This window comes from Hemiscyllium ocellatum, chromosome 21 (assembly GCF_020745735.1).
Source record: "Hemiscyllium ocellatum isolate sHemOce1 chromosome 21, sHemOce1.pat.X.cur, whole genome shotgun sequence".
Lineage (NCBI taxonomy): Eukaryota > Metazoa > Chordata > Chondrichthyes > Orectolobiformes > Hemiscylliidae > Hemiscyllium > Hemiscyllium ocellatum.
The window spans coordinates 44189286-44216349 of record NC_083421.1 but is presented as its reverse complement, the minus strand read 5'-3'; the positions used below and the strand labels follow the sequence as shown (position 1 = coordinate 44216349).

The 27064-nt window shown below is 38.7% G+C and overlaps 1 protein-coding gene across 3 annotated transcripts in view; it reads right to left on the bottom strand.

Annotated features, from left to right (window-relative positions):
- LOC132825847 (serine/threonine-protein kinase Nek6-like) overlaps positions 1-27064 on the bottom strand; it is a 277685-nt gene that overhangs the window by 30165 nt on the left and 220456 nt on the right. For all 3 annotated transcript variants that reach the window (XM_060841397.1, XM_060841399.1, XM_060841400.1), the window contains exon 8: positions 23993-24087. In XM_060841397.1, coding sequence (XP_060697380.1) covers positions 23993-24087 — 95 coding nt within the window. The remainder of the gene's footprint in view (positions 1-23992; positions 24088-27064) is intronic.

Genomic DNA, 27064 nt, shown 5'->3' with positions numbered 1-27064 from the left:
CTATTGTCTGGATCGTGACCCCTATAAACCCCGAGGCTAAAATGTTTAAGCATGATTTGTGTCTTTTAGTTTGTAAACAAGTAGGGGAAAAAAAACAAAAGTGTTTTCCAGGAAGACAAGATTCTTTCTAGAATAAAGTAGCTGAAGGCTTCAATGTGAGTGAAACTGACCTGAAATAGAAAACTATGCTAGAATCAAAATATTAGAATTTAGAATGGAACTCTGATGCATTCTCGGTTTAAACATTACCTGACAGCATTTGAACATCACTTTACCAAAATTATTAATTTGCGATTTATTGTTCACAAGTTAAACATTTAAATATGGAAGATCTGATTGTGACAGGTTTTATAATTTCTGACTATACTAGGGCAAAGGGGAGAAATGAATACATGCTCCTTTGTGCCTCATATTGCCTGGACAAAATAACATGGTAAAGAGTGACAATGTGCAGGAGATACATCTGTGAGGTATGTAATTGTATTTCACTGAGGACATCTTCATGGTTACTGCTGTGACATGACACAGAATACATTCAGGAAATAAATTCATTTATCACAGTAATATCTGTAAGTAATACGTGAGTCACAAAGCTGGTCTATGAGAATTTCAATGCCTGTGACAAGAAATGGCTTACATTAACACTGATTATTGGTCCATGTGCATGCTATGCACAGTGCCAATCTTTGTAAAGGGTTACATTTCTTTCTAAGGGGGCATGTTTTTTCAGGCTAAGATTGATTCCTTTTATCCTCCCACTGAAAAGCTGCCGCTGCTGGTTGGTTTATAGTGAGAACACTGGATTTTGGAAATAGAGTCATACAGAATAGAAAAAGGCCATTTGGCCTATTACGTCTGTGCTGATCAACAAATATAAGCCCGTTTATAATTCCTTGCCTACTTTGCCCTGGCATTTTAAGTATTCATCAAGCCATTTATTAAATGTTGTGAGGGTACTTGTCTCCACCACTCTCTCAGGCAGCATGTTCCATATTTCTACCACCCACTAGGTGAAAAAATGTTTCCACAGATCTCCTCTATCCTACTTACTCCTCACCTTAAACTAATGTCTTTTGGTCTTAAACATGGTTGCCATGGGGAAGAGATTCTCAGATTCTGTGTCCTTACCAGTAGATGTTGCTAATAATGATCAATGTTATCAAGAGAAAGTGGTTACCATCACATCGGCAGATGTACAGTACAAATAGGGTAAACATTTGAACAGGTATCAACTCCAAACTGTTCCTGATGCTGTGTGGTAGTTTTGATCTCTTCTCATAACTCCACTTTTTAAAGATGTAATCACAATGCCAGCATTCATTGCCCATTCCTCACGGCCCAGAGAGCAGTCAAGAGTCAATCACATTGCTGTGGGTCTGGAGTCATATGTAGGCCAGACCAGGTAAGGATGGTAAATTTCCTTCCATCAGTGAATCACATGGGTATTTTTGACAATTGGCAATGGTTTCATGATCACCATTTGATACTTAATCCCAGAATATATTTTCTGAATTCAAATTCCACTATCTGCCATGGCAGGATTTGAACCCAGGTCACAGAACATTACCTCGGTCTCCAGATTAGTAGTCTAGTGATAATACCATTAGGCCATTCCCTCTACTGACCTAGAAATGGCTTCATTCTGTAACAGGACATCACCAAGATTCCTTTGGTCAGTTGAATGTCTGACACAGACAGAGACCATCACTATGCTTACAAGTTTTCAAATCAAAATAAATTACTGAAAAAACAAATTAAATATTATTTGCCAAATATGGAGGTCACAATCATTCCCACAAGGACACATGCTCCTTTAATAAATCCAGAACATTTGGGCACTGGCTTGTAAGATCCAAAACTCGGCAATTCTGAGATGTGCTTTATGGATGAGGCTGGAGTTCAATTAACTCAAACCTTCCAGCTAGACATTATTTAGAAGTCCTTCAAGCTCTTGCTCTTTTAGAAACCCTTTTCATTAACCAAGCTCCAAGTTATTAGGAGGGTATGATTAGCGAGTGTCATACCACCATCAGGTACCAACCTCCACAACCTGACTTGACCAGTTTTCTCCAGCTCAGCAATCCTGTAGTCAAAATGTCTTGCATCGCCACTCTTTCTGTAAACACCTCATCTGAATAACAAACACACTCTCACTCTCAGCCTATTGTCCTCTTACATTCATGCCTCACTCTGCTCCTCTACAAATGCTGTCCTATCCTACTCTGCCCTCAAGCTATAACCAGCACATGCATCACACTGTTGGCTTTCCTTGCAAAAGAACAAAGCAGACAACGTAGTGAGAACCAAGGGCAAGAAATGGAGGACGGACAGTGGACCTGACCTCCAGAGATAAGAATCTTGCCAGCTGTTGATGTCACATGTCCAGCTGCTTCATTGTGGAGGAGACCTTGTTTCAGGAGACTGCAGATGTCAACAATGACAAGATGTGAGAGCCTGAACTTCCTGACGCACTAACATTTAGACCTCTCAAGAGAACTGGCCCCCCAGCCAGTAGATCCTGTGACAAAGGTCTCATTTTCTCTCGGTTGCATCATGACGTCCATTTCGTCTGCCGTGGAAAAGCAGTTGGCACTGAGGAGATGGCAGCTGGTGCTTTGACCCTTAGCAGAGATAAATGGTCAAACTGGGAAATGTAAGAGAAAGTGGATGAAGGTCACTTGAAGTCTATTCCAACCATTTGTCACATGGGAAGCTGTGGTCGCACCTGCTGACAGAAAGAAGGCTTCGAACACCAGTCTTTCACATGGCAATGGCTGGAAATCTTCAGTGTGACTGATCAAAACTTTGGTTTGTTCCGAAGAGGAGTGGTTTCCCACTCGCTTTCTCCCACCTGTCAGACTGGAGTACGAAAGTGCTGCGCCACTGGGAGATAGGAATCCAAGCGCAAGTGCCAATGTATTAAAGTTTTCAAATGCCTTTCTGAATAAGCCAAGGGTTTTCCACCTTGATACTAACATCCTGTAGGAAAGACTAAAGGCTGCAGGAACCCACTGGAATCCAGGCATGATAACTTGTCTATATCTTTCTCAGCAAATCCCCACACCAGCCCCACCCAAACTCTGCCGGCCAGAGAAAATTCACCAAATCATTTCCATTTCGATCTGCATGTACACAAGATTCAAAATTAATGTCAAATAGCCCAACGAAATGCTCGTAGAATATTTGGCTTTTTAATTACAAGCCAAGCGTGCAAGTCAGGGACGCTAGGGCATTGCATCCCAGTGCAGTGACTCAGTTTCTCTGGTCAATTAGTGAACTGGAAAATGTAGCACTCTCCATTTATAGTGTACTGTGTCCCAGCTCTCTGCTCAATCAGGTTTTCTCTGCCTCCTTTTGGAGTGCAGTTGGATTTAGAATTCTCACAACTGGGTTGGGTCATCAACCCCATCCAGGAAGAAATCAGAAATGATTAATAATGATAACAGTTTAAAGGGTTACAGCTCCCCATGTGGCAATGAGTGATATGATGAAGTCTAGTTTTGATGAAAGGTTGAAGCCTCCAAGTGAAATCTTTAATGAAGGTAATGAAAGACAAACACGATTCATCCTATTGTGAAAAATGTGAGTGAGAAAAAGATCAGCATTAAAAATTTATTTTAAATGAGTAAATGTCTTTACTGCTATAACAGACAAAAGAATGGCATGCAAGTGTATTAAGTGTTCATCTGCAATTATAAACGTCTGTCATTTCTGGACGATTGTGTGGAACATGAACAATACAAATAGTGAAATCAAAAATGTAACAACGCATTGAAATGTTTGTGAAGGCCAGTAAATATTTAGCAGCAGAGTTCAGTTTTTAAACCTTCAGGTATTAAAATATTAATAACAGATCCAGTACATGTCAGAGTTTTAATGCTTCATGCACAAAATAAGGCATGATCTCACTGATTGGCAGGAAAAGATGCAGTGGCTAACTGGGATACTTTTATATATTTCACTTCTAACTTACAAACTTAACAAAAGACACATACCATCCATTATCAATTATTTTTAAGCTGTTTCAACAGCTGAAATATACTAAGGTATATTTTCATCATTAATCATAGTGCTGAGTGAATATTGCAAAAGTGAATGAATATAAGTATCCAATGAGCCATAGTAGGATATTTAGTTTATCCTAACAAGTGAGGAAGAACGATTAATGTGATAATTAACTGTGATGGGGAGTTACTGACTTGTTCCTGGGGGACTTTTTATTTTAAATGTTGAATTCAAAATGCTATAGCAAGTGAGGTTTGTAGAAAAGATCTGCACACCATACGTAACATTTACAGTAATGTATTTGATTCATACAATTTTGCATTATTTTCAGAATTTAATATTATATTTCCAATCATTTATACGTATTTGGGATGGTTCCTGTAGTAAAATAACGTTAGGCTTCCAGCATTGATCTGTATTGGATAAAGCTGAGAATGAGGTAATGAGGCAGGACATTTGACTATGTGGCAAATTGAGATTAGGGCTTCAAAAGAAAACACAGAATGAAAGGCAAGACATTGTTGAAGGAAATTTAAAGAGAATTAGCTAATATGGGGAGCTAATGTGGGTTTCCTGATGAAGGACTTTTGCGTCGATGTTCTTGCAACTCGAATGTTGCCTGACCTACTGTGCTTTTCCAGCACCACTCTAATCTTATCACTAATCTCCAGCATCTGCAGTCCTCACTTTTGCCTAAGGTGGGGAGCTGGCAACTCATGAGGGGGTAAAAAGGCTCAATAGATCTGTTTTAAAAAATGTATGCGCATTTAGGAGAAATATATGGAGCATTGCTCATCTTAACTTAATTTGAAGATTCCACCCCTCCAAAACATAAGATTCATGGAGCTTGGTGAAATTATTGGTTAGGAGATATTCATTGCTTGTTACAGCCTTGTTGAAAAGCAGTCAAAGGATGAAATGGAAAATTGGAGGATCATTGAAAGTTAGGCGTTAAAACGTATTTCAGACCAGAGTTAATGGAATCCCTTTTAAAATGTTGTCCTTTTTGTATGAAATATAAAATAAAAACAGAAAATGTCAAAACTACTCAGCAATCAGGCAGCAACCGTGGAAAGAAACAGAGTTACAACTCTGAAGAATGCTCGGAAGAAGTATCTCATGGCACTTGAAAGGTTAACACTGTTTCATTCTTCACAGTTGCTGCTGGACCTGCAGTACTTTCCAGGAGCTCCTATTTTCATTTTAGAGATAAAGCATTGTTCCCCTAAGCACAGTTGCTGCCTGACCTACCAAGTATTTCCAGCTACTTCTTGCTGTTTAGTTTTCAGGTTTTCACCAGCTGGAGTATTTTGCTGTAATGGTCTGCAGCAATTCAGGAAATCTGTTCGCTACCAGCTTCTCAAGGTCAACCAGGGACAGGCAACAAATTCTGACCCAGCCAGTGACACCCACATCCCATGAGTGAATTTAAAAAAAACTGGCATTGTCCACTTTTATTCATTCATATTATGAATTAACAAAATAATTTTTGTCGAGGAACTATGAACCTGCCACCTGCAAGTTTCCATCCAAGTCACTCGCCATCCCAACTTGGAAATATATTGCGGTTTCTTCAGTGTCACTGGATCAAATCCTGGAACTGCCTTTCTAATAGCATTGTGTATCCCCCAGGGCAGCAGTTCAAGAAGACAACTCAGTACCACCTTCTCCAGGTAACAAGGGATGGGCAATAAATGCTGGCCCAGCCAACGACACCCACATCCCATGAATGAATAAATAAAGAAAGGGGAAAAAAAAGCCCTCCAAGGAACTATAATACATATTTTAACTGCTCTCTGAGACTTGCAAATATATTTGCATCAACCAATGCTTCAATTGCATTTTGTGGTTTAATAATCTTCAAATTACTTCAATATGTGTGTGTGTGCATGGTGGTATATATCAAGACACCTTTATTATGATAAACTTAAACATAACGCTTTGACTTAACAACTCACTGATATGCCAATTAAATCAATTTGATTGAAAATCCTTCAAATGTTTGCCTTACACAATTTAAGGTAATGGGTCCCATCAAATTTGAACTGCATTTTCAAAAATATCTTCTACTGTGCACCAGGAACATTAAATTGTCAAAATCATTTGTGTTGCTTGATTCAATGTCATATTTGTGAAAAAATTAAAACATGGACGCCATAACATTAGCATAACATAACTCAGTAAATGTAACATTAGCACTCGGAATAATGTTGGGTCAAAGGTTCTTCAAAAAAGCAGAACACAAGTTTATTTTCATAGGAAGTAGGAAATTATTTTTTCAATCTTCTTTACAATTTTTGTTTGGAATTGCACAGAAAGGATACGGAACTGGCGATATGGAGAGATATAGTTCATAGCAATTAAGTATAAAGTACAGATTCTGGAAATAAGAATTACGAATGAAAATAATCTCTGAATGATTCATTCTTGCAGAAGGGAAGGAACAGGCAGATCAAGGAGAGCAAACAAACAAAAGGAATATTATAATCAGAAAGGAATAAGAAGCACAGTAATATTTTGAACTTTATTTCTAGATGTGTCGAATAAAAAATATGGTAATGATTTCAAACATTATGTTGGTAAAGCCATGCCTATACAGAACATTGGCAAAACAATGACTTTGGAGCGACTGAAAATGTGCAATTCAGGCCCTTAAGATGAATCCAAGTGTGAGAGTAAATTATTTATATTTCAAGATGTAAAACAAAGGACTGTATTTGCTTAACAGAATCTAACAGAAGTGATTTTTAAAAATTACATCGTTTGAGGAAAGAAAAGATGAAAGATTATTTCGTCTAATTGGTAAATCAGTAATAGCAGAACATGGACTTCAGATAATAATAATAGAAGCACAAAAGGAAAGTTAGAAGACTTTATTTCCATTCCACACAAAAATTAATTAACACTGTTATGCTCTGGGAGCTTAGTATGCCAGTACTGATGGAGGGTCACTGGACTCAAAACGTTAACGCTGTTTATCTGTCCACAGAGGTTGCCAGAACTATTCAGTTTCTCCAATAACTTCTGTTTTTGTTGTTTCAGATCACCAGCAACCATAGTTCTTTTTATTTCATTTATTAAGTTGATGAGCCCAAGATGGCACCAGATGACCAGCAGGCATGAGGTGTCCAAGTAGCAGCGTGGTGGACTAAGGACGTACGCCTAAGTTGCTCTGTAACTGCAAGTTATCAGTTTGCCTGTTAAGTAAACCTGTTTGAGGTTTTCAAGCAAATTGAACTTGCACATCCAGTCTAAGATTGCTAAATTTGTGTTAAGAGAAACAACACAAGAATATGACATGCTGATCAACAGAGATTTTTCTTAAAAAGTGAATACAGCGATGAGGACTTGAAAATGATAGAAAAAGCCTCAGACAAGATTTGAAGTGACGGTGAAGATGCAGTTTTACCAAATCCCTTGGAGAAAGATAAATTTTTGGAAATGGTGTGGGCTGAACAGTGAGTACTTGATTTGTGAGCTGGCCAGAATAGTCGTCTATGTCGGCAGTCAGTCAGTTCCTCATTGAGCTGCAGGTTCTGCAGGATTAAGATAACCTTGAATGCCACTCTCAGGTAAAAATGAAAAAGAATATTGAACAATAAAGTATGATCTGTAGCTGAAAATAACACAGGGACGAATTTGTTTAAAAACACAATAGAATCAAGTAGCTGCATGATGAATTTTCACATAACTTTGTAGTCTCGCTATTTTAAATCCCCTACACATGGATAATATTTGTAATATACAGAGAACGTCTGGAAGATGACCACCAACTCCTCAGCAGGAATTAGAAAGCTTCAGGTCTCCATCTGAACCTCACCTTGTTAAACAAAAGATAGCAACTAGAAATAGGAATCAACAGTTTGGATCTGTCTGAAGACAACCAGAGAGATCTGAAGCTGGAGGAGCAGTTTGGTGTAAAACTAAACTTTAGAGCTCATGATGTCTCAATGGGAAAAGCCACAGGAATTGATTGATCGGTTCGTCAGTGGGTTTTGTGACTAAGGTACGGACTTTATCTTCTCAGAGTTTGAGTTGTCTGAGCTGATAATGGAGCAGATTGAAACTTCAATATCTATCAAAGCTTTCCAAAAAAAAAGACTTTTTGGACAAAAGTAAATGTCATTATATCAATACCCTACTAAAACATGGCAGAAAACATGAAGCCATTATATCTGTATAATCTGCTAGCATTAGGAGCAGCATTAGTACAATGGGCAGAAGGCAGAAAGCAAAAGGCTGCATGCTCAGAGATTACAATACAACATTACAATCAAAAATCATGTATGGCACACTGGCAGCAACAACAAGGAACTTGCCAGAGACCTGTGTAAACACAGGCACATTTATGAGATTGGCAACAGTTCAGATCAGAATCAAGACTCAGAGTGGAAGAACTTTCAATCAGATGGCATAGTGTTTTCTCACATTGTGAATGTGACACATTATATAGATCACATCATATGTTAGTGACACCATATGCCCAAAGAAAATAGGCAAGTACACATGCAAGACTAAAGTTAACATGGGAGCTAATCCAAGCATCCTCAGTTAGAGTTCAAATAGACATGTATGTTGCTCATTGGAAGTTAATGATACAACAATGACAGCATAACTGATTGCATATAATGAGTTACCCATTCCCAACATTGATACAGTCATGATGAAATGTAGTTATGCAAATTCTGCATGGAAGCAGCAAGTATTTTACCTGCTGCTCACTAATGGACTAGCAATAACAGGACTACCGGAGAGTACAGAACTCAACATTGTGACCATTGACAACATAACAATGATACCAGTTGCAGCAGAGAAGGTTATGAATATTCATAGAGTCAGGTCAGGACTAACAACAAACAAACCCAGACAGATTTGATGCCATTGGTAACTTGAATGCTGATGCTGTGTTGCACATCAGAGAAGATTCAATTCTACAAATCGACTGTCTCAGTAAGTGCAGTGTCCACTTACAGCAGGAGCTCAAGAACAAGCGAAAACATAGAATGGAATGGTATATACATCATGTAGTTTAACACAGCCTGGGGCAGGTCCATTACAATGGAATTAAATACAGATGGCACAAATCAGAGTAAGCTCCATTACAAAATGTTTAAATATTTTTACAGAGAGAGGTCCAATTACATTCAAGGAACTGAATCTCACAATGACAGGAGTGACATAGTTTTCTAAGGTGAATGCTGAACATAATTATGGGTGGCCTTCTTGAGTCAGACCAATTAAGGTCCTACAGCGGTGGATTAATGGGCACTAGTTTGATACCCTGCCTTCCTGGCAGGTGAGAAAAATGTCTGGTTTTCTGTCTGGGAAACCCCCAGTGGGTTTGGATGATGCAGTGGGGCAGAGCTTGAACTTCCCCAATCTGGGGGAAACTAGGGGCACATGGCAGGTAAGATAGCAGCCTCTGCAAACTACCCCTACTTGCCTCTGACCATCCCAACCTCTCCTATCCTCATAACCACCACTCCATGAGAAGCAACAGGAAACCATGATCTTCTCACCATTGAATCCCGAGGATAGGCTAAGACCAACAGTTTTTGGATCCAGAAAACCGCCGGCCTCTGATTGGCCAGCAACTTCTGGCCCAGTGGGTCTCCATTGTCGATACCTGTGATTGACTAAGAAGCCTGCCAACCAACTCTTAACAATGAGGTTGGTATGCAAACCAGCATGTTTCCGCAGCAGTGGGACAGCAAGCTGATTGGTTACCACTGAGCATCCTCAATCCCACACTTCGACTGAAAATGGAGAATTGAGGCCAATTGCAGTACATTCAGACATCTCAAAACATCATACCTAAAAGCAGACCACAACATACAGACAATCGCTTATGGACATGGTGTCAAATGAGTCATAAATCATGTGACAGCCACACCACATTATCCCAGATCCAGCAGTCCCGGTGAGTGAATATTTTACATTATTAAAGTACTTATTAAAGTACATGAAGTGCAAGGTGACAAGACAGGATCATCTTCTTGCTATACTACACTGGAGAGCTCTGCCTCTGCATATGGGTTTCACATCGCAAGCAGAGATCATCTATGCAAAGCAAATCATAGAGTCATAGAGATGGTACAGCACGGAAACAGACCCTTCGGTCCAACTCGTCCATGTCAACCAGATATCCCAACCCAATCTAGTCCCACCTGCCAGCAGCTGGCCATGTCACTCCAAACCCTTCCTATTCATATACCCATCCAGATGCCTTTTAAATGTTGCAATTGTACTAGCCTCCTCCACTTCTTCTGGCAGCTCATACTATACATGTACCACCCTCTGTGTGAAAAAGTTGCCCCTCATGATTTTATAAACCTCTATAAGGTCACCCCTCAGCCTCCGACACTCCAGGGAAAACAACCCTAGCCTATTCAACCTCTCCCTATAGCTCAAATCCTCCAACCCTGGCAACATCCTTGTAAATCTTTACTGAACCCTTTCAAGTTTCACAACATCTTTCCCACAGGAAGGAGACAAGAACTGCATGCAATATTCCAACAGTGGCCTAACTAATGTCCTGAACAGCCGCAACATGACCTCCCAACTCCTGTACTCAATACTCTGACCGATAAAGGAAAGCATACCAAATGCCTGAACATAAACTAAGATATGTTCAGATATTGAAGATGTAGAAGACCTTCATGACAACAGGCAACATGCAAGATAGCAAGATAGATACAAGATGAGAACTGCCCTTGTTTGAAATCTGGATCTCCAGAAAGTTATACCACTGAGAGATCTGGAAGGATCGTCAAGTGACCTTCCTGTTACAAATACCTTTAAACTCAAACTCGTAAATGTGAGCATTCTTCTTTCTATGTAAGTGATTTTGCAACAGCCTTATGTCTGCACATTTTCACCCTTAGTGCATGTATTTTTTGTCTTGGGGAAAAAAAAACAGAATGCTTTGTGACTGCTTTAAGAGCTGGGTATGTGAATAAGCCAAACATGAATGACACCACATGACCAGCAGCCATGTGGAGTTCCAGCAGCAGCAGCACTTACATTGAGGAAGTGTAGGTAGGTTGCTATGTAACTGCAGGTTTGCAGTTTGTCTGCTAAGTAAACCTGTTTAAGGTTTTCAAGAAAATTGAACCTGCATTACATACTAATCCAGTACAAGAGTGGTGAAGGAAGACAGTATTGGAATGACAATTAGAATACAGAATGCACTCACACTGTTATTGGTTGAATCAATCATAACATTAAATGAGAAATTAGAAAACATTTGAAGAGTAAAAATAATAAGGTTATGGAACAAGCAGCAGGGCAATGGAAGTGGCGTTGACAGCTCCATTTATGCTGTCAACAGGGGCACTGACACAGGGGGCTGAAGTGACTCCATCCGAGTAGCAATTTCTATGATTCTATGATTTCTGTCTGTGCTTATGGGATGTGTCTAACTCTTATTTAATGTTGGTTTCTATCCATTAAGTGTGCAGTGTTTGAAACCCAGTTAGATTTATGCTCCTGCTTCTGTTTACTGTGCAGTTACTGTGAAAATTGGACCTTTGGGTAATTACTGAATAAAAGTTGTTTAACTTGGTTATTATACAACCAGATACCTGACAATGGAACTGTTGCAGCTGTAAATTAAAATATCAACTCACTCTTTCTAAATTAGGGTCATATTTCAAATGTCCAGGTCACCCCTATATCTGAACAGTTAAGTTCAAGCATGACTTTCAGCACAAGAATATTGTGAACCTCACCGTCCAGCTGAATGTGCCAATAGTGATGCTCCATACATGAAAAAAATCCATAAAAATGATCACTCTCATAAATTTTAATCCATTTATTTTTGACAGCTTGTTTTGTACCTCATATTTGTAAATATTACTAATTAGCTTTGTTCTGGTCTTAGAGAATGCCTTAACTCACCACATCCATATTTTAATATTTAATAATCTCAAATAATTTTATCCAAGCCTACATGTTTATACTAGTTTATGTGTGCAACACAACTTCACCCCAAAATATAAAATAAAACTGAAAATGTTGGAAGTGTTCAGTGGTCTGTCAGCATCTGTGAGGGAAAACAGTTCAGGGCGACCATCGTCCTTCACTTCTGATGAGCCATCATTGCGATGAAGAATGCCATCCTATTGGGGGCTTGGTGAGGGGGAGTGCGTGAGTGTATGTGGGTGCAGGCTTGCATTGAGGCCTTTGCCACTATGACCTCAGCTTTGGCTACAGACTGCCCCACAGAGAGGTAACACCCTCACTAGGATTTAGCCCTTTTTTTAACATGAGAGTTTTTAAAAGTTGGAGGAAGGGGGAATCTCAATATGGAGGAGCTTTGTCACTTATCGAGACTGTCACTGCCTTCAGAGGCAGAGACGCCCCGTTTGGCTCTCAAGCTGCAACCAGCAGGTTAGAGGCCGGGAGGTTTGTAGCAGCTAGCTCACCTCCTGACTCCCTCCTGTCCACCTTCTACAAGGCACAAGGCAGGAGTTTGATGGAATATTCCCCACTTGCCTCAAGATGAGTACAACTCCAGCAACTCACAAAACTTGACACCATCCAGAACAAAGCAGTCTGTTTGTTTGACATTCCATTCAACAACTTATCATTCACTCCCTCCACCACTGACACAGAGCGTTGATAGATGGTACCATCTATAAAATGCTTGGAAGAAATGCACCCAGGCCTTTTAAACAGCACCTTCTAAACCAATGACTTCTATCGGTTAGAGGGCTAGCATAGCAGATACATGGAAACACCCACTACCTACAAATACCCCACCAACCAGGCATTGTCCTGACTATGAAATATACAATCATTCTTTCAGTGTTGCTCGTACTAAATCCTGGACCTTCCTCTGAGCAGCATCGTCAGCCTACCGACAGCTCATGGATGGCAATGGTTGGAAGGCAGCTCACCTAGTCTCAAAGACAATTTAGGATGGCTAATAAATGCTGGCCTAGCCAATTCCACCCACATTCTGTGAATGAATATAAAAATATCCTGAACCATTACGTCTCCAAGAAGAACTGTCCCAAATTCTCAATTCTTTCTCCAGAAGTGAATTTTCTCATCCCTGGATCAACTCGAGTTTTTTTCTGCATCCTCCCTAATGCCTTCACATTCTTCTTAAAGCAGACTGGGCTCTAGTTGAGTCTGAACCAGTATTTTATACAAGATTTATATAGTGCCTGGGCTTTTGTTCTTTATTCCATTATTGAATAAAGCTTAAGATACCATATGCTTCATCACCCCTGCTCTCAATATGTCCTGCCACCTTCAAATTATTAATGCACATACAAATCAAGATCCTTTAGCAACCTGCATCAACTCTGGAGCTGTACCCTTCCTGTTACATTATCTCTGTGTTCTTCCTAACTAAATGAATTACTTTGCACTCTGTGCCTTGAATTTCATTTGTCATTTGTCTTCCAATTCCACTGAAATTTGGAATTCCCTTGAAATTCCTTGATTTTAACAGCCTCATATCATCTTACCTTTCCACAGTCAGTGGGAGTTTACAGTGCCGAGTTACTTATGCTGCCATCTTCCACTGTCTTTCCATTCTTAGGCATCCTCGGATATTCCAGATAGAACCTTCCATCTCTCAGTACAGCTGTCTAACCCCAAATGGGAATCAACCAAACTTACCTTCTATCCTCTCACCTGCAAATCCACCACAGGGGACAGGTGGACAAAGAGGATAAGTCATGAATGAAAAAGAGCAACTGGGGTGGTTTTTTCCCCGCAATCCTTACAACGTTGGTGATGAGCAAGAGCAGGATAACAACCAGGCCACTCTCAATTTCCAGTTGCTCCAACCCATACCAACTCTCCATCTGCCTCACTTACATCAACACCCTCCATATCCCAGACAGGGGGTGAAATTAGTTACTGGTGGTGAGGGAGTGGTACTGGGTAATTTGCAGCATGGGAGAAACAGAAGTGTGAAGAGTGGGTGAGGATGTGTTATCTTCTAGTTGGGTTCAGAGAAAGCTCACGTGTATTTGTCTGAAACAAAGGATGTTTGAGAAATCGTGTACATGTGTTTGGGCTGAAAAGCCAATCTCTGAGAATGTAATGTGTGGCAAACAGTATGCATGACTTTCAAGGCTATTGGTACACTCCACAGCTGGATGAAGGAAAGTTTGAAAATGTTATGATTAAATTTCTCATTCGCCATACACAAATCTTTAAACATCCATCACTGAAGATATAATGCAGTTGGCTAATATTTGAGCAATGTTTTGAGTAAAGCTTTCTAACAGAAACTACATTTCAAAACAGGTTTCCACATTCCATTTAGAGTCTATGTCATCCATAGTTAAACTTCTTCCATTGCAAAATGTTGTTGAAAATGATCCTTTTCTACTAAATCTTTGATCATACTTTTTAAGACAGTAAGCAGTCCCACAGACTCTATTTAGTATGCAATAAGAATTTGTATTGTTCATTCAATAATTCGTCTCAGAAATATTTTTAAGCTTAAACAGCTATTGCCAATGAATGCAAGCTCATGTTTCTATTATTTTGTTTAATGTAATGCTCGAGAGAGACCAGTAACATAATCGAAAAAATCCAGGTATTCACTAAAAACGTGAAGTTTGAGGTTCATAGTTCAAGTGCAAGAATTTTCTTACACAAAGACTAAAGAGCCTGAACTATAAGAAATATATGCTATCTTAAATGGTCATTTACACAAAAGGTAATAAAATACAATAGACCTAATTATTTATACTCCAAATCAAATGACTTAACTCCACTTTCCTCTGCACCCATTACATTACACCCTAAAACTTGGAGGATTAACCATTTTGTCTTGGAATTGTCAATGATTTGTATAGGAGCTGAGGTTTCTTGCCCCTTCTGGTCATTTCTGACAAGGTTGTCCCTTCAAATCCCCTCCACCGTTCCCTAGGTTAAAAATTCCTCATTCAAAATAGGTACTTCTGGCATCTTAAGAGTATCCACATTGAGTTAGAACTCTCCTAGATCTGATACTCTCCAACTATGGGGTTATGAATCTAAACTTTTCTCTCTCTCTCCTCAGTTCAGTTATACCATAAATTCAACTCAGTTAGTAGTCCCTTTTAGGAACCTCATGCCTAGGTTCAAGTTCCGCTTGCTCCAGAGGTGTGCAATAACATCTCTAAACAGGTTAATTACAAGAGTCCTTTTGGCAAAAGATATCTGCCACTCTTTTCTGGTCTGGACTCCATGTGCCTCTAATCCCAGAGCAATTTAGCTGATTCCTGACTGCTCTCTGGGATATTAGAGATAGCCAACAAATGATGACCTAGCCAGAAACACCCACAACTTGTGATCGAATAAAAATGTGTAAGTATTCCGATTTATGATTATGTAGACTTGCTCTGCACAATTTATGATAATGAATGCATTAGAGAGAATGCTACCATTTAGTTTCCATCTAAGTATTTTGTCTATGAAAAGAACAAAGGTTAAAATGCATCTTCACTAACATTGAAAATTAAGATTTTGTGTGCCTAATTATTAATCTTGTGAAATTAACTTCAAGAACAGATATTCTTTCAGTAAAGAGGGAAGACACTAGTGTGCTGAATCCTGCTACAGTTACAGCTCTTTTTTTTTATCCTAAGGGATCCATGGGGACATCAACTGCTTCAGATGAAACACATCTGAAGATCAGGCAACCTTATTGTGAGTAGCTGATGGGAAATCTTAACTATATTGACTATAGAATGTCACAGAATTATCACTGGTACATTGCTCTTGTGCTGTGAAGAAGGCAAGTGTCAATGTTTATGTAGGTTAGAATGTGCTTCAACTCAGTCAATAAAATGCACTCAAGAGAATGTGATTTTTTTCATACTTCAAATGCTTTTGTTTGGTCACTGAAGAACAACAGGCGGGTATGATCTAAGGCCACAGAACCAGTCTTCATACTGTGCCCAATTTGTATACAAACACAGCTGAGGCACTGGATGGCAGTAGTTTTTGAGTAACTATTTAATTAAATACATTTAGAAATTAGCGTGAGCAAAAAATACCGATGTGGATTCATACTTTGGCATCTTGTTTATTCGATATAGGAATGAAGTATTTGTTGGAGCATGACAATAAAATATAGGTAATTTTGAAGGGATTACAAATGTGCTGTATGACTCCCTTCTGTTCACTGAGAGGAGGCACCTAAGATTTAGCAGATTTTAAGTTAACTTTTATGATTACCTATCTGGTTTCCCCTCCGTCACAATTCATTACAGCTCATTGATTTTATTACCATGCATTGCTTTTATCAACAATGAACTGAACCACTGGGTCAGTTCTTGAAGGTTCATTCAGAGAATATGTTAGCAACATATTGAGAGGATGTTTCAATTTTTATGGATTTTGTAACATATTAGATTGCAAAGTATCCTTTGATTTACTGCAATTTTTTATTTATTTGGTGCACTCCCTTTAAAGATCTCCCTGTACCAGTTATCTCTCTGGGGAAAAGTGAAAATAGCATCTCCGTTGCCAATGTCTGACAAAAGGCACTCCTGGTGCAAATGCTAAATTATTGTTCATCACATGAAGTGTCCAACCTGCACAGGAGTGACCTCATGGAGAGTCCCACCTAAAAGCCAGATTCTATTTGGGTAGAAATCTGACTTGTGTGCTAATATGAAATGGTTATTATTGGACAAAATTGTTTGTCCAATAATATGTTTTATTGACTGTGCTGGATCTGAATGCAGGCCATCACGTAGAATAGGAGATGGATCTGATACTGCTTGTTTTTTTTTCCCCCTACTGTACCTAAAGAATTTCTGCATCTACAAACGCAGGACCTTTTTTTTTTATTAATCTTCTTCTTCTTGAAATTTCAAGTATTCTAAACCTTTGGAAAAACTATAGTCTTTCAGATAGTAATCCAGCATAATGATTTTAGCTCAATGATAGCGAATTCCATATGATTTAAGTTTTATCACAATTTATAAATAAAAATGGCAGTGTTAATAATGGGATGAACCTATCTTAAAATTTTGGATTTTATTGTAAATTCCACGTTGTGTTGATGAGCTCCATGCTGGTGAATAAAGTGCGTGCCGAATTTTCAATTTAGTGTGGATGGACCTAATCAGCTTATTGAAAATAATTCATGATTTAAAAAAAGCAAAATATGAGATAAAACTGTAAGTAGTTCACATTACAAACATGGCTACACATTGTTTTTGAGGTGTTTAGTGACCACCAGTTTACCTAACTTCAAAAGCAACTTAGCAGCTCACAAGTCTGGCAAGAATTAGTCATTACCAACATAATTATGTCAATAAAATAGGATGAGGTTCATCCAAAATATCTCATAATGTAATACAGCTGTATGTGCAAGTGAGACCTTGTTTTTAGGAGAAAGTGAGGACTGCAGATCAGAGCTGAAAACGTGTTGCTGGAAAAGCGCAGCAGGTCAGGCAGCATCCAAGGAGCAGGAGAATCGACGTTTCGGGCATGAGCCCTTCTTTGGGCTCATGCCCGAAATGTCAATTTTCCTGCTCCTTGGATGCTGCCTGACCTGCTACGCTTTTCCAGTAACAAATTTTCAGACCTTGTTTTATTCAGCTGTTACCTTTTATGCGAGTATTTCTATAAAGATAGGATACTTATCTACACATTGCACGACTGGATTAGGCAACTTTAAAAGTGACAATTGTGTTTCATATAAAGAGGTAATGCGAATTATAAGGTATAAATTCCATGTTTTCCATGGTTTGATTTACTTTTAGTATAATCAAAAACAGAGGGAGAAAACAAGCCAACAAGTGAGATCAGCAAAGGTCAGTGAGTTCGATGTGATGACTCACACCAGCAGGTCGAGAATGGGATGTTGCCTAATGTGGTTTGAGGGAATGCTATTGCTGTAGAACAAGCAAAGGCTTATCGGATTTATTTATTAGATTATAATCGATGATTAAATCTCAAAACCATTTTCTAAGCAAACTTGGACTTGTGAAGTCTTGGTCATGAGAAATAAGTGAGTCAATTTATAAGCTCTGACAAAGACTAAACTTAGGAAACAGATACTGGAGATCAGAGTTGAGATTGTGTTGTTGGAAAAGCACAGTACGTCAGGCAGCATCCGAGGAGCAGGAAAATCGACATTTCAGGCCGGAGCCCTTCATCAGGATTAAACTTACCCAGGTCTGGTTACTGATTGAAAGATGTGATGTCCTGTGTTGGATTTTTGAATAATTAGCCACAAAAACAAGTAGCTGGAACTGATTTATCTTTGTTGCTTGAGTCCAGTTCATGAATGAATCCTAATGCGTCCACGGCCATGGTGGGAAAATCCACTTTGATTTGCATGAAGTGTTAAGCATCTGTGATACAGTCAGCCCATATGCTGCTGCATTGTGGTCAGGCTGTAGATTTCTCACAAGCTAAGTTCTAGATCTCAACTGGAAGGACCGGGAGAAAAACAAGTTCCATAGCCAATAGTGAAAATGGAAATTCTGGAGAGTACTGAAATACGTATGAATGACAAGTGATCACACAGTCGCATGAATGAGTTTATGACTGGGTTTTATACATACCCATGGCTTTGAGCTGGGTGTGTGAAAAAACAGAATAAACCTATTTTAAGGTGAGAAGAAATATAACTAAACTGTTGACAATTCCTTATTATTACGATTGGTAAACTATTCAACATTACCAGTGCATTTTCTTTTGATGTGTCTTTTTGAGGTGCAATTTCTTCATGTTCAAAACTTGAAGTTGTATTAAGCATGGATAGGACTGTTAAAGGGAACATGTTGCCTACTTTCATTGCCCATTGTTGAAATTAAATGTATTTTTCATAAATACATTGCACACCCAATTACAGAATTTCAATATATAATTCATATTGGCTGCCATTGTACAGAAATCTTGGATTCAAGCCTAGTATTTTTCAATGATAAGTTTCAAAGCGATCTGGTTATAATTGAAGATAATGACTGTGAAATACCTGTACAGTGGCTGGTATCCCATCACCAAGTACATGTGCACAGTACACTGTCTGTGGCCGGCCAATCCCTGATGTGAGGAGAATCTCTGAATCCCCTGTTTAGACTTTTTTAAAAAATCAATTCCCTGAACTGAGGAGATTTGAAATCTACTGTTTATATTTTTTTCTTCCAAGGAGATTCTAAATACACTGTTTATATTTTTTTTCTTTTCTGTTACCCCCACACTATGGCTACACAGTTGCAATGCTTACTGTGCCCACAGCAACTGTGTTGTGATTGTGTGTTTAAATGCAGGACTTAATGAGGACCCTATTGTGTAAATAATTTTATTTAATATTTCCACTACCAGGAAAAATACCCAAATGATCAGGAAACCAGTAACAAGCAAAACAGAATCATCTGTTTTTTTTAATGTTGTGTGATCAAAACAGTGGATCCTCTGTTTATATTTTTTTTCTTTTTTATTATTAACCCCCATTGATTGGCCAGGGCTCCCTGATTGGCTCAGATTAACCACCCAATCGTGGGTATCATAGTTAATAAGATCCACCTGCTTCCAATCTCTACAGACTGAATACCTTGAAAGTAATCAGTTGATTAGAGAGGGACAGCATACATTTACTATGCCTGAGAATTCGGGCTGTAGTTTTTCAAGAACTATTTAAATGCACTACAAGACAGTACGGTGGAGGCAGATAAAATTACAGGATTCAAAAAGGAGTTGAAATGTTATGAGAAAGGAGAATGTGCAGGGTTACAAGAGAAAGCTGGAGAATAGCACAAAGTGAGATGCTTATTCAATCAGCTGCTGAAAACTGAATGGACTCCTCCTGTGCTGTAATAATTCTGTAATGTCTATGGATCTTATTTATATGGACTTCCAGAAAGCAGTCATCAAAAGACAGCTAACTAAAGCTGAAGCTTATGAGACTGAAAACAAACTAATAATCTGGATAACAAATTTATTGGATGGCAGAGACAGTAACACTGGGATAATAAGCATGTACTCCAACTGATGGAATATGGCAAGTGATCATCTACAAGGAACTGTGTTGGGCTCTCAAATATTCACCATATTTACTAATGACATATGAGATACAAAGTCACTCTCCAACTTTGCTTATGACAAAAAAAGTAGGTGGTTTTGAAAGCAATGCAAATGGAAGTATGAAATTAAAGAGAGATGTTAAGTTGACTAAGTGAGGGAAAAGCTCTGACAAGAGCATTTTCTAATTGGTGAAAAGCTACAATCCAGAGAGATCCAGAGACACTTGGGACTCCACGCACATTGATTATTCAAATGCTGAGGACAAATACAGAAAATAATCAGAGACTTAGAGAATTCTGGATTTATATCTAAAGGATAAGAATATAAGAGAGCATAAATTGTGTAACTGCTAGACAAAGTCCTAGTTAGCCCATACCTGGAATTATTGTTAGCAGTTATCGGTATCACACCTTAGAAAGAATAGATTGCTATTGAGTGAATCCAATGGTATCTAGACTCCAAGGATTAAAGCACAAGGGGAAAATATGCAAACTAAGGCTGCAGTTTCTAGGTTTTAGAAAGTTAAGAGATGATTTGAAATTTTCAAGCTATAAGGGGGAACTGATAGGCCAGATGAAGATAAATAATTTTTACTCGTTGTGGAGTCGAGGACTAGGAGGCATGATTTAAATATTAGAGCCTGGCCTTTTACAGGAATGATGTTAGTGGGAAAAGAACGTCATGAAGTGTGTGGAAGAAATCTAGAACTCTCCTGATAATGGCAGTTGGTGAAATTTTTTAAATATGAGATTAACCAGAATAATTCGGTTAATGAGAAGTACTGAAGGATATGGGGTACTAAATAATCCAAACTTTGACTTCAATGAAAATCCATAGATTAGAGAATCAATTTAAAAATGGTGATATCCAGTCTCTGTTCTCTATTTCTACAAATAATTACATTTAAAACTAGTTAAGAATTTTCATCGAGAAACTCTAAATGACTAATTATAAGACACCAACCTTGGCATTAAACCTAACTATCTGCCTCTATTGCCAGAGCTATTATATTCTCACACATCTCTGAACTGGACATACGTCTCTTCATCTTGACCTATCGTTATAACTGTTCCTCTCTATCTTACTGCATTTTGGTATTAATCATGATCTGTGGTATCTCTATATGTCTTATTTTGTCTGTGCTGATGGAAAAGGTAATCTATTTTCAGGAAACTCTGTATTGTTTATTGAATTATAAAAAATGCACAGCAGCACAGAGGAATCAATTTCCAGATTTTTCTCCTCTCTCATCAAAGTTGAGGAGGGACTGTTACTTTCCGTCTGTGATGGACTATTCCCACAACAGCTCTGGTCCCACAGGCAGGATTTACATTGATTTTCATTCAGCTCCAAGCACCAATATTTCTTTTTCTGAGCATAAACCCGACAACCTTTACTCACCACCAGCACATAAATCAGCTCCACTTGAGGCAGACACATTTTCACTGACTGCAGTCCATTAAATATGTAAAGCAAGCATTTAGTTTCAGTGTATGAGAATTCAACTTGAGGAAAGGCTCGATTGAAAATCCATTCTTTGTTAGTTGTAAGGTTATGTACATCCTTCCTCAATATATTTGTGATGCAGCCTCATAACAACATAAGACAACAATATGTTGTAGACAGATGAGAGGTCTCAGTGGTATCCTTCCAACACACAGTAACACAATCAACTAAATCAATTGGTCTCTCGTTTCATCCTATTTACATGTTACATCTTTCATATCATGTAACAGTTCGATGATTTGATGGAGATGCAATAATGTAACTTTAAGTGTTGCCCAGTTTTATAAAAATAGCTATTATTTAGGTTATTCCTATGTGAAACTTTTAACCAGCTTCTTCCTTCATTAAGAACCATACTGAATTTTTAAGTCATCACTTTTAGAGATTGCTGGAGAGGACTGGGACAATACATTTGTCACAAGGACATGGGAATGGAAAGGAGGCAAAGAGATTTGTCTTCATTAGTTGAGGAGGTTTCTTGTGTCAGTTAGCAGTTAGCGCAGCTATTTTACCTTTTAGCCGAAGAGTTATATCTATTGAGCACTGTTTCCCTGGTCTAATCTTTCTACTTAAGAATCTGGGTAATGCAAGAGATGCATCACTCTTTGTTCTGTACATTATGTTTAGTTACAATTGTAGCTTTTATTTTCTACTTGAATTAGAGCAGAGTCCTTCTCAGTCTAGTCACACTGGTATTTCTGCCAGAACAGACAATAAATGCATAATACATAGGCAGAACTATGGACAAACATATCAATATCAGCTACTCTAGTAGATGAAAATAAATTAGCCCTAAAAAAATTGAGCACCACCTTCCATGTCCTTTACCCATCTCACGGCATGAGCTTCTTTCAGCACAGCTGATCTACTTTCAACTACTCATGGTCCCTATCATCAGCTTTTCTCCTTTCCTGGTTTACTATTTCTATTTACTCTCCCTTCATCTGCCTAACTTTCTTTCTTTCTCTCTCTCTCCCTGGGCTGAGTCTCCACTTGTCCACTCACTCCTCTTCCCCGACACTCTATGTCATCAGCAATAAGTACCACCTTCTCCCAGCTACTAACAGTTTTGAAGAATGTTAACTCTTTCACAGGTGCTGCCAAACCTGCTGAGTGTCCCCAGCATTTTCTGGTTTTGTTTCTAGCATCTGGCATTCTTTGCTTAATTCTTTGTAAGTCTTCACTTCCTGATCTTTAGTCTGCATTCATTCAATTTATTAAATTAAGTGAGGAAGCATGAAACAAATGTCATTAATTGCTTACAGACAGGAATAGGCCATTCAGCTCCTCAAACCTATTTATCATTTAGTCAAATCATGACTGGTCTGCATCCTAACTCCACCTACTTACATTGGTTCTCTCACTCATAATGTACTTGCCTAACAAAAATCTACCATTCTCAAATTTCAGTTTATCCATTTTGACAGTCTTGAGATAAAAAGACAGCTCCAGATTTCCACTCCACATTGTGTGAAGAAATACTTTACACAACTTCCCCTCAAATAATCTAGTTCTAATTTCAGGATTATGTCCCTTGTTTGAAGCCATTCCAATACAGTTGCAGGAAACTACTTCCCCATTATCTCCCTTTATCAACTCCCTTAATTATCTGATAGACCTCAACTAGATTATTCCATGATCTCACCTAATGTTCCTAAAAATTGTCAGAAATGCCAATAAACCTCAACCAAAACCCTAATCGCAGAAATGCTAATTTCCGTTCTTTATCTGTAGTCCTTTGTTATGAGTTTACATAATTAGTATTCACTTAGATGGCAGTTCTGTCCTTGGTTGTCCTCCTGCTGGTTTTGGTTACCAACCAGAAGTTTAACAATTTATTCATTGTACACCATTGTTTATTTACATCGTTCTGTAATTAGAGTCATACAGCCTGTAAACAGACCATTCAGTCCAACATGTCCATGCTGACCAGATATCCTAAATTAATCTAATCCCATTTGCCAGCATTTGGCCCATATTCCTCTAAACCCTTTCTATTCAAACACCCATGCCTTTTAAATGTTGTAATTGTCCCAGCCTCCACCACTTCCTCTGACAGTTCATTCCATACACACATCACCTTCTGCATGAAAAACTTGCCCCTCGTCCCTTTTAATTCTTTCCCCTCTCACCTAAACCTATGCCCTCTAGTTTTGGACTCTCCTACCCGAAGGAAAAGATCTTGACTCTTCACCCTATCCACACCCCTCATGATTTTATAACCTCTTTAAGGTCACCCCTCAGCCTCCAGTGCTCCAGAGAAATTGGTCCCAGCCTATTCAGTCTCTTCCCATAGCTCTTCTCAGAGAACAAGTCAACATTAGTGTTTCCATCTGGGCTGGATTAGAATTTTAAAAAGCTCAAGAATGAGGGGATTCAGCAACACAATCAATTTCCCGAAGTTAATCCACATCCAACTGCACTGAACTCCATGAATTATCTGACTTTTCAAATAAAAGATAAGGAAACTCAAAGTGCTTACCTCATACAATAAACACCCAAGTGACCAGATATCTGATTTGAAGTTATAACCATTTTCATGTATTCTCTCTGGAGACATATAGTATGGTGTTCCAACTGTAATTAAAACAACAATCATAGAACATTATGGCACTCACTTTTATTATCAATAAATTTAATACTGCACAGAACAAGTTAAACCAAACGGTGTTGATAAATGATTAATAGGGTCTAATTTAACCCATTGTGAACTGTCATCTTTCTAATGTACATTCTTAAAAAAGATATGTATTGCAGGATATCAGTGATCCCAAGGCAACAAGGAAAAAAGCTTATTTGTTTATCAATTGAAGATAGAGAAAACATGCCGTGTGGTTTCATAAAAATTCATCTTGAATTTAATTATGACAAGAATGAAATCAAAATCCTACATTCATAAAGTCAAAGCTGTAGTTCTAAGCCAATCAGACATCTCTGATGTGCAACTTGAAATAGTTCTCAGTGGTTCTAACGTAAAATAGGATAACAGGAAGAGATCTGCCCATCTGCCCACTGCCCACCGCCCACCTCCCCCCACCAAACCCCCAATCATTTCAGACAAGGTCTTGTAGCCCTGTAGATGGAGCTAGAGAAAACTCTTTGGCATTAAAGAAATGTGTGGATTTCTGCAGAAGATGTTGAAAATTTAAGAAGGAATTTCTGGTTAATAAACATAATGAAATAATAAGAAATTCTTTAATCAATTCCTAATATCTTCAATAAATACCTGAAGATTAAGTTTAAAATGACCAATGGATGTTTGTATTTCCCATCCTGTTTTACCACACTCACCCAGGCATTGTTATTCTAGTGAGAGGTGTGCGCTTTGATTATGATTGTAACTGGTTTTCTTTCAAAGCAAAAAATATTTAAAGCCAAGTCTTAAAAGTTCAGCACAATTGAGCTAGGATGACACAGCTCCTGAATTTCTCCTGTGGAACAATCGTACACATGGTTGATTAATATGGTATCTCTTTGCTACTTACATGGTGTTAACCCACATATTTGAAAAGGATTATCAGCTCAGTCAAGAGGGGAAGGAATTTCAGACAAATACATTACGTATTTGCTTCCTATTACGCCATTATGTAATTCCAAGGCCTCAGTAGACTGTTATAGTCTTGTCACTTGGTTTACAGACATTTTTGTTGGGTGACCAAATTTATCTTTAGGCCACCACTCACAGAACATTAGAGAAGCAGAATCTCTCCCTTTGCAGAAGGATGTTCAGAGGCTTGGCCTACTAAAACTGATTGTTGTGTTCCTCACATTTTTCTGAAATGGGTTAAAGATGTACATAATATTATTCCATATTATAGTAAAACATCAATCACTATTCAGATTTATAAATTTCTACCCATTTTGTAAGTCATAGTACATCAAATAGCTTGTTTCAAATTGGTGGGAAGACAAATTAGCTGTGCACAAAACTGGAATATCAGGGCTCAGTGAAGATTGTGACAGCATCAATAAGAAAGTAGCCAAGACATAGAGTCATAGAGATGTACAGCACGGAAAAAGACCCTTTGGTCCGTCTCATCAATGCTGACTAGATATCCTAACCTAATCTAGTCCCATTTGCCAGCACTTGGCCCATATCCCTCTAAACCCTTTCTATTCATATAACCATCCAGATGTCATTTAAATGTTGTAATAGTACCAGCCTCCACCACTTCCCTGGCAGCTTATTCCATATACATACCACCCTCTGTGTGAAAAGGTTGCCCCTTAGGTCTCTTTTATATCTTTTCCTTCTCACCCTATGCCCTTTAGTTCGGGACTCCCCCATCCCAAGGAAAAGACCTAGACTATTTATCCTATCCATGCCCCTCATGATTTTATAAACCTCTTTAAAGTCACCCCTCAGCCTCTGCCACTCTAGGGAAAATAGCCCCAGTCTATTCAGCCTCTCCCTATAGCTCAAACCCTTCAACCCTCACAACAATGAAATAGTATAGTCATCTGTTGTGGACATGATGTGGAGGTGCCAGTGTTGGACCAGGGTGGACAAAATTAAAAATGACATGACACCAGGTTATAGTCCAACAGGTTTACTTGAAAGTACAAGATTTCAGAGCACTGCTCCTTAATCAGGGAGCTAAAGAGAGAGAGAGAGAGAGAGGAAATTTGATGGATGTCCGGACTTGTCCTACCTACCTATCTTCTTTTCCACCTATCCACTCCACCCTCTCCTCCCTGACCTATCACCTTCATCCCCTCCCCCACTCACCTATTGTACTCTATGCTACTTTCTCCCCACCCCCAACCTCCTCTAGCTTATCTCTCCACACTTCAGGCTCTCTGCCTTTATTCCTGATGAAGGGCTTTTGGCCAAAACGTCGATTTCGCTGCTCCTTGGATGCTGCCTGAACTGCTGTGCTCTTCCAGCACCACTAATCCAGAATCTGGTTTCCAGCATCTGCAGTCATTGTTTTTACCTAGGAAATGTGGTGGGGTGAGTGATGGACATAGTACTCTCAAGAAGACGAAGAATTGGTGGGCCTAACACAAACACAGAAAAAAAGCAATGGTGAGAGACTTAAACACAATGGAATTGGGAGAAGAATGGGTGACTGACAGGAGACGGTGATCAGCCAGCATTATAGCGAAGCTATGTGAATGGAAGAAACAAAAAGAAGAATATATATTTGAGTGAGCTGAATATCTAATAAAGTGAATCAGACAGTTAAAAGTCTGCTGGAGTGTCTAAATCTGAACTCATCAATTGTATTTCTTTTAGTTCTGTGAATTAACTGCCACGGGCAAGCAATTTCCAAAAATATCCACCACCAGAGGGAAATTTGCAGTTTATCTGAGCTTCTTCAACTCATGAATAAAACCCTCACAGCCCAGAGGCCCAGCAGGATAATACGTTTCTTGGGCTTAAGACTTGGATGTTGAAGGTACCTCACATTATGATACAGCAGCTATTTAAGCTAATGTACCTGCATTTCAACTGCATTGGATGAAAATGTAGAAGAAGATAGTGATCCTCTGTTGCAGACACAATTTCCAACAAGCGATAGGAAAGCATAAGTGGAGCTGTATTTTGGAC